Source organism: Piliocolobus tephrosceles, chromosome 21 (genome assembly GCF_002776525.5).
Source record: "Piliocolobus tephrosceles isolate RC106 chromosome 21, ASM277652v3, whole genome shotgun sequence".
Taxonomy (NCBI): Eukaryota; Metazoa; Chordata; class Mammalia; order Primates; family Cercopithecidae; genus Piliocolobus; species Piliocolobus tephrosceles.
In genome coordinates this window covers 2,541,429-2,550,638 of record NC_045454.1, presented here as the reverse complement: position 1 = coordinate 2,550,638, position 9,210 = coordinate 2,541,429, and the positions used below count along the sequence as shown (strand labels likewise).

At 48.6% G+C, this 9,210-nt stretch overlaps 1 protein-coding gene across 1 annotated transcript in view; it reads right to left on the bottom strand.

The window, feature by feature from the left end:
• NLRP5 (NLR family pyrin domain containing 5) overlaps positions 1-9,210 on the bottom strand; it is a 50,973-nt gene that overhangs the window by 25,476 nt on the left and 16,287 nt on the right. The window contains exons 4-7 of the mRNA XM_026457574.1: positions 8,945-9,001; positions 6,993-8,586; positions 1,288-1,458; positions 447-614 (exon numbers count right to left, since the gene is read on the bottom strand). Of these exons, the coding sequence (XP_026313359.1) occupies positions 447-614; positions 1,288-1,458; positions 6,993-8,586; positions 8,945-9,001 (1,990 nt within the window). The remainder of the gene's footprint in view (positions 1-446; positions 615-1,287; positions 1,459-6,992; positions 8,587-8,944; positions 9,002-9,210) is intronic.

The following is a 9,210-nucleotide window of genomic DNA, read 5'->3' as shown; positions in this document are numbered from 1 at the left end:
ATCTTGGCTTACTGCAAGCTCTGCCTCCCGGGTTCACGCCATTCTCCTGCCTCAGCCTCCCAAGTAGCTGGGACTACAGGCGCCCACTACCAAGCCCGGCTAGTTTTTTTTGTATTTTTAGTAGAGACGAGGTTTCACCGTGTTAGCCAGGATGGTCTCAATCTCCTAACCTTGTGATCCGCCCCCGCCTCGGCCTCCCAAAAATAAATATTTTTAAATGAAACTTTGAGTTTTTTTTTATTGTGATAAAGAATTTATAACCGAAAATGGACTATTTTAATTATTTAAGTGTACAATTCAGTGGCATTAAACTCCTGCAACCATCACCCCCCATCCATCACCAACACTTTTTCATCTTTGCAGCTCTTTAATGTTTGCCTCTTTCTGTAATCATTTCAAACAAAAGTAAAAACGAACAAAAGGCAAAAGCCCTACCAGAGACGTACCTCAAAGACTCCAACAAACATTTTGGGTGTTTTAAGGCTTCACACGCCATCCTTACATCCTCTTCCTTCAGGTGGGTGCCTCCCAAGTTGAGGGATCTTAGGTTACGGTTGGCAATGAGGGTTCTCCAGAGGTGCTGCAGACCAGGGGCAATCTGTGCATTCCTAAACCTGCAGGAGACAGGAAAGGGGAGATGCATGCGACACTGGTGATGTTTTGTTGTGACCTCACTTATCCTTCCCATCCTTCTCCCATTCTAACTTGCAAATTTCTAATTGTATTTCCTTGTAAAGCAACGAATACCTGAGTGCCTGTGATAGGCCAGCTACTGGGAATAGCGTATGACGCAGTATTAACAATCCTTGCCTTGAAGAGCTTAATCCATCCAAACCCATCCAAACCTGGTGTCAAGGAACCTGCTTCAGTAACACCACAAGGTTTTTGTTTTGTTTTGTTTGAGTTAGAGTCTTGCTCTGTTGCCCAGGCTGGAGTGCAGTGGCGTGATCTTGGCTCACTGTAACCTCCAACTCCCTGGTTCAAGCAATTCCCCTGCCTCAGCCTCCCAAGCAGCTGGGATTACAGGCACACACCACCATGTCCTGCTATTTTTTTTTTTTTTGTATTTTTAGTAGAGCTGGGGTTTCACCATGTTGGCCAGGCTGGTCTTGAACTCCTGACCTCAGGTGATCTGCCCGCCTCGGCCTCCCAAAATGCTGGGATTACAGGTGTCGGCCACTGCCCCCGGCCAATCAGGGGTTTTAGATGGGTCTCCTTTCAGGAGTAGGGGAGAGCTGGGACAGTGTCATGGGAAGGGATTCTCTCGTCGGGGACGGGCAGCCTTACATCAGGGTCTGTATCTTGCAGGTGGAATGCCTCAGCTTGGCACACAGGGTCTTCATGGCCCGCTCTGTCAGGATGCTGCTGCCCAAGTCCAGCTGCCGCAGGTGGGGGTGGGTGCTGAACACGGAGCAGAAATCTTCCCACTGATCCTCCATGAGGGTCTTACCCCGCATCCTACATCAGGGGGATAGAAACAGGGGCTCGTGGGATGGAGTTTAACGTGAGCAATCGTGGTAATATGTCGGAGAGGGACAGACAGAGCTATCGAGGCACATCCTATGTTGGTGGGGACAGAAATATGGGCTCGTGGGATGGAGTTTAAGGTGAGCAATCGTGGCAACACGTCAGAGGAGAGGGACCGAGCTATGGAGGTGAGACCGGGGCGGCTTTAGAGACTCTGAGGCAACTTAGCGGCTACCATCACGCTTTGCACGACTAGCCCTGCGTCCACCCTGCCTACTGGATATATCGATAACCGAAGGGTGTGCAGGCATGACTAGGAACTGCCAGCTCCTGAGTCAGATCTTTTTTTTTTTTTGAGATGGAGTCTCACTCTGTCGCCAGGCTGCAGTGCAGTGGCGCGATCTCAGCTCACTGCAACTTCTGTCTCCCAGGTTCAAGCGATTCTCCTGTCTCAGTCTCCCGAGTAGCTGGGACTACAGGTGCATGCCACCATGCGCAGCTAATTTTTGCATTTTTAATAGAGATGGGGTTTCACCATGTTGGCCAGACTGGTCTCAAACTCCTGATCTCATGACCTGCCCCTGCCTCGGCCTCCCAAAGTGCTGGGATTACAGGTGCAAGCCACTGTGCCTGGCCCTGCAACAGATCTTGGCTTCAATTCCAGCTCCACTTGAACGTCAAACTGTGCAACAGCTTTAGAAAACAGTACAGTGGTTCCTAAACAAATATTAAAATAGGGCTACTGTAGGACCTAGCAATCCTACCTCTGGATATAAGCCCAGAAGAACTGAGATCAGGATGCGGAAGAGGTATTTGGTCTCCCGTGCTCACTCTGACATTATTCATAACAGCTCAGATGTGGAAAACTTACATATCCATCCATGGACGAACAATCAACAACATGCAATACGGCCAGGCGCGGTGGCTCACGCCTGTAATCTCAGCGCTTTGGGAGGCTGAGGCAGGCAGATCACCTGAGGTCAGGAGTTGGAGACCAGCCTCAACGTGGAGAAACCCCGTCTCTACTAAAAATACAAAATTAGCCAGGCGTGGTGGTTCATGCATATAATCCCAGCTCCTCGGGAGGCTAAGGCAGGAGAAATTGCTTGAACCTGGGAGACAGAGGTTGCGGTGGGCTGAGACCATGCCGTTGCACTCCAGCCTGGGCAACAAGAGTGAAACTCCATCTCAAAAAAACCAAAACCAAAACAAAAACATGCTATACATACGTAAACGGAGTATTACTGATGCTTAAAGGAAGACATTCTACCATTTTTGACAGCGTGGATGAACCTGGAGGATACTGTGTTAGGTGAGCTATACTAGTCACAGAAGGACAAATACTGCATTATTCTACTTTGTTTTGGAGACAGAGTCTCTGTCGCCCAGGCTGGAGTGCAGTGGCATGATCTTGGCTCACTGCAACCTCTGCCTCCCAAGTTCAAGTGATTTTCCTGCCTCAGCCTCCCAAGTAGCTGAGATGACAGGTTCCCACCACCACACCCAGCTAACTTCTGTATTTTCAGTAGAGACGGGGTTTCACCACGTTGGTCAGGCTGGTCTCGAACTCCTGGCCTCAGGTGATCCACCCACCTCAGCCTCCCAAAGTGCTGGGACGACAGGTGTGAGCCACCACCACACTTGGCTCATGATTCTACTTTGAAGTATCTAATATTGCAGAAAGTAGAATGGAGGCTGCCAGGTGACTGGAGAGCCGGGAGATGGCGTTGCTGTTCCATGGCTGTGAAGTGTCCGTTATGTGAGATGAAAAAGTTCTAGAGATCTGCTGTACAATGTCGCGCCCGTAGTTAATATTGTGTTGTACACCTAAAAATTGGAGCAATTACTCTCCCTCCACTGGCAGTCATCTCCTATCTGAGTTTATACCTTCCCACATTTGTGAACAGGGAACTAACCTCATGGGTTTGCCTTGAAGAATAAAAGAAACAGAGGCTGGGTGTGGTGGCTCACGCCTGTCATCTCAGCACTTTGGGAGGCCGAGGCGGGAGGATCACAAGGTCAGGAGTTCGAGACCAGCCTGACCAACATGGTGAAACCCCGCCTCTACTAAAAATACAAAAGTTAGCTGGGTGTGGTGGTGGGCAACTGTATTCCAGCTACCCAGGAGGCTGAGGCAGAACTGCTTGAACCCAGAAGGCAGATGTTGCAGTGAGCCAAGGTCTTGCCACTGCATTCCAGCCTGGGTAACAGAGCAAGACTCCATCTCAAAAAAAAAAAAAAAAAAAAAAAAGATGAATAGATGACCCTGGAGGACATTAAGTGAAACAAGCCAGGCACACAGAAGGACACATACTGCCTCATCTTCCTTACATGTAGAATCTAAGAACATGAACCTCACAGAAGCAGAGAGTGAAGTGGTGGTTACCAGAGACTGGGAGGGAGGGACTCTGGAGATGCTGGTCAAAGGATACAGCATTTCAGTTCGGAGGAATAAGTTTTAGTGACATACTGCACGGCAGGGTGACTGTAGTTAATAATGTGTATCTTAAAATTGCTAAAAGGGTAGTTTTAAAATATTCTCGCTACAAAAAGTTACACATAGGGTAAGATAATAGATGTATTATCTTGATTTAATTATTCTACAGTGTATATACATGTACCAAGCTATGACAGTGTACCCCATAAATACATACAATTATTTATCAAAGAAAAAGGTGAATACAGCCGGGCGTGGTGGCTCACGCATGTAATCCCAGCACTTTGGGAAGCCAAGGTGGACAGATCACCAGAGGTCAGGCGTTTGAGACCAGCCTGGCCAGCATGGTGAAACCCTGTCTCTACTAAATATGCAAAAAATTAGCCGGGCATGGTGGTATGTGTCTGTAATCTCAGTTACTCGGGAGGTTGAGGCAGGAAAATTGCTTGAACCCAGGAGATGGAGGTTGCATTGAGCCGAGATCACGCCACCAAACACCAGTCTGGGGCAACAGAGGGAGACTGTTTCAAAAAAAAAAAAAAAGAGAAAAAACTGAATGGTAAGTATAGCACAGGGTTTGTGAACACAAGTAGCTGTGATTTTTTATGACATGTACATTTCCCATCTCAGTGCTTAGCCTTATGGCTGCGTACATTTTCAGTCAATCTACAGGAAAATCGCCCAGGTTGTATTCCCCTGATTGTGGAAAGAACATAATGGGCAAGCCGATCTTTGCACTGACATGAGCTCTTCTCTCACAAAGCAAGCATCTGTACTTGTTTTCCAACCAAGGGTAGCTGCAATGTTATCAAGGCCTTAGCACACACCACGTGTTGTGCTGGACCTGTTTCATTTCATGTGAGGTGTGTTTTTTTTTTTTGGACAGAGTCTCACTCTGTTGCCCAGGCTGGAGTGCAGTGGCATCATCTCGGCTCACTGCAACCACTTCCTCCTGGGTTCCAGCAATTCTCCTGCCTCAGCCTCTCTAGTAGCTATGATTGCAGGCACGTACCAGCATGTCCGGCTAATTTTAGTAGGTAATCCACCTGCCTCGGCCTCCCAAAGTGTAGGGATTTCAAGACTTGAGTCACCATGCCCAGCCCCACTTGGGAATCTGATGCTGTTTTAAACCCGTGAGGTTGGTGCCATTTCCCCTATATTGTCAATGGCAACAGGGCTAGTTAGTGGCAAAACTAAAATTTAAAACCAGGTTTGCCCAGTGTACCATCTACACTAGCACTCCATTTAGCTCTGGTAGTATCATTAGCTGACATCTGTTAGTAAGTGCCAGGCCCAGTTCCTGAGTGCTGCAGCTGTGTATACTGTCTCCTGACAACTGGATAGGTAGCTGCCATGACCTCTGTTTTAGATGGGGAAACTGAGGCACAGAGCAGCAGAGTGACTTGCCCAAGGTCACACTACCAGGAAGTAGCAGACCTGAGCTTCACATATTAGCAGACGGGTGGCCACGTTCACTTTTTAAATAAAATTTTCCTAACAACTAGACCACCAGGGGAATGTCCACATTCTTTTTATTACTCATTTTTTTTTTTTTTCCCAGGGACAGGGTCTCACCCTGTCACCTAAGCTGGAGTGAAATGGTGTGATCATAACTCACTGAAGCATTCAGTTCCTAGGCTCAAGTGATCTCCCTGCCTCAGCCTCTTGATAAGCTGGTACCACAGGCACACCTCTACCCTGGCTAGTTTTCAATTTTCTTGTAGAGACAGGGCCTTACTTTGTTGCCCAGGCTGGTCTCAAAAACCTGGCCTCAAGCAATCCTCTTCCCTCGTCTTCCCAAAGTGCTGGGATTACAGGTATGAGGAGCTGCCCCCAGCCTGTCCAGAGATAGGGTCTTATTTTGCTGCCCAGACTGGTCTCAAAAACCTGGCCTTGAGCAATCCTCTTCCACCCAGCCTGTCCACATTCTTTGCTGCTGTATTCTGGGTCATAGGATGACACTGAGATGGTCCAGCAAAGTATGTTTTCTAGACCGGCATTATTCAGTAAGCATCAGCTATGTGCGACTATTTAAATACAAATGAGGCCAGGCACGGTGCCTTATGCCTGTAATCCCAGCACTTTGGGAGGCTGAGGTCAGGAGTTTGAGATCAGCCTGGCCAACATGGTGAAATCCCGTCTCTACAAAAAATAGAAAAGTTAGCCAGGTGTGGGGGTGCTGCCTACAATCCCAGCTACTCAGGAGGCTGAGTCAAGAGAATCATTTGAACCTGGGAGGCAGAGGTTGCAGTCTGCTGATACTGTGCCACTGTACTCCGGCCTTGGCGACACAGTGAAACTCTGTCTCAAAGAAAGAAAAAAATACAAATGAGTTGAAATGGAGTAAAGTAAGTTTCACCTCCACAGTCTCACTCACCACATTTCAGATGCTCAACAGGCTTATGAGGCTGGTGGCTGTCTTACTGGACAAGGCACATGGAATATTTCCATCACAGAATCCTCTACTGGACAGCACGGCCCTGGACTCCATACCACACAAGCAGTCCACAAACCTGAGTGATCACATTGACAGGAGGAGCTTGCTCATGCCTGTAATTCCAGCACTTTGGGAGGCTGAGACCGGTGGATCACCTGAGGTCAGGAGTTCGAGACCAGCCTGGCCAATGTGGCAAAATCCCATCTCTACTAAAATTACAAAAATCAGCTGGGTGTGGTGGTGTGTGCCTGTCATTCCAGCTACTCAGGAGGCTGAGGCAGAAGAATCGCTTGAGCCTGGGAGGTGGAGCTTGCAGTGAGCCGAGATCATGCCACTGCACTCCAGCCTGGGCAACAGAGTGATACTCTGTCTCAAAAATAATAAAATAAATCACATATTCCTGGGTTTCAACCCCAGATCCTTTCCTTTAGAGTCTTGGGCGGGGCCCTGTATTTTGAAAGACCTTTCCCAGTTATGGACAATGAGCCAGATTCGGGTCCTGGCATTTTAGCCAGCTGGACATCATCTGGGCGATTCATCCTGAAAGAATTACCTGGGACCTTGAAGTTCTTGGAAGTCTTATCAAATCCCAGCAGTAGGGGACACAGAGCTCAGCACAAGGCATAGGATAAAATTGCCTGGGGTACTCACCATAGAGGAACCACAGGCCACGCCTCAGCTAACTCATCTCTTGGGAAGATCCCTTTGACATCCATCCGAATTTTCCGCAAATACGGACAGTGCTGGAGGCAGAAGGAAGATGCTATCAAGTCCAGGTTCTGGTTAATCGGAAGCCACACTTCTTGGAAGCCATTTAATGCCAAGCGAACAAACTCTTTGTCTTGAGTCTCGAAAAGACAGCGGAAGGCATCCAGGGTGTCTCCTGGGGTGGCGGCATTGGGCTGCTGACCCAACAGAGACACCCACTGCAGAAGCTTCTGCTTCACCCCCAGGGGAACGGGACAGCCCAGCAGGACCTCCAGTGGCCTCCTTACGTCTTCGCTCATGAGGCCAAACAAGAAAAGCTTCATCCAAAGCAAGTGGATGTGGAAGCCTGCTTGTTGAAGCTCCATGGACCTCTTCGTCTTCTCAACGAACAGAGGGCAGAGAGCCGGCTCGATTTCCAGCCCCTCTAACACGTAGTACAAGGCGGCACAGAAGTCCTGGAGACTGAGGTGGAAGAAGGTGTAGAACTCCTCGCAGTGGCTGTCTTGGAGAAGGATATTCATGTGAAACAGAGTCCGGAGTTCAGACTCCCCGAGTCCGTGAACCATGAGGTCGTCACCATCAAACACAGACTTCATATTCCACACTCCCTCCACAGCCATGCGGCAGAAACGCTTCAGGACAACTCTTTCCTCCAGATTGAGGCAGCGTCGGATCATGCCTTGAGGGGTGAGCTGATGAAACACAAAAGCTGCGTACAAGCCTGTGAGCGTTTGGCTGAAGGGGGCGACGCTCTCCCCCACCACGTCCTGCAATTGCAGAGCCACGCAGATCAGAGAGCCCACGGCAGGGACCTGACACTGGTCGAACAGCTTACGGTTGTTCATTATCGCACGCAACCCTTGCGTCTTCTGATGCTCACCGATCCCGCGCTGGAGGAGCAAGTGGATTCTTTGTTCTGCAGAGATTCCTCTAACAAACAGGTAACGGGGAGACACGACCTCCGACTTGAGCTTCTGTATGCCCACGTCTCTGACGGTGACCATCAGGAAGGACTCAGGGATCAGGACTTTCCTCAGCAGACTCTGGATGAGGATGAGCGGGGACTGCTTCTCAGCCCAGTCTTTGCAGAGCTTGGTGTCACTGTTGAGGACAGAGCCCAGGTCATCGAAACCATCAATGATGAACAACAGCCTTTCCGGTCGGGACATGATCTCCGTCACTGGAGCCTGGGAGTCTGGCCATTCCCTGGAGATGAACTCTGCGACACTGCTCTCCTTCTTCTGCTGCATCTCTCTAACGGGGAGGAAGAAGACGTAGGAGAACATTCCCTGGTAGAGTGCACCTTGTGCCCAGCACAGCATGATCCTTCTGGCCAGAGCCGATTTCCCAATTCCTGACTTTCCGTGTAGAACCACCGTGTGAGGCCGGAAGCCCCATTCGTCTGAATTAAAAGCACCAGCTAACATTTCAATTTCTGGCCAGTCAGCAGTTTTTTCAAAACCACAACGTACATCCTCCTTCAGGGCAAATTTGGTCACCACGTGACTCTTGTAGTCCCATTTGTCACCTCCATATTCTGAAGTCAGAGAGGGTAGAAAGAAAATCAGAAAACAGTTTGAAGAAAGCACTTGACTACTCTTGGCCATATGTTTAGCATCCATCAAACAAAGCTGTGATGGACTCGAGTCCCCTAGAATTATGGGTTCTTTAGAATTTTGTCTTCATAGTATCTAACTGTAGATAATCACAGTAAATGTGCAGAGCTCTATCCATGGGACAGATCAAGAGCATGAAGGGAAGGGGTTGACACCAGAGACAAATGACAATGAAGAAACGCAATCTAAACTACATACCCCAGCAACTAAACTACTTACACTTCTTTCACCCAACTTTCTTCCAAGAGGTCAACCAAGGAATAAATCTGTTTTCCTCACCTTGTTCTTCTGTCTCTGCTGCTGTGGCACCTTCTTGTTCCATAGTTTGTGAAATTTCTGCAAAAGAAGAATGAATTCCAACATACTTGTGTTTATTATTCAAATCAGATATGTCAGACACCGCCAAGATAAGCTTAGTCATGCCATATTTAGTTTTCTGGCCAGTTTAAAGCATGGCAACCACTGGCTCAGCTAGAAGACCGAGTGTGCTAGTACAATGAGCACTAATTCAAGGCTTGAGGGTGAGAGTCCCAGACTCATTTCTC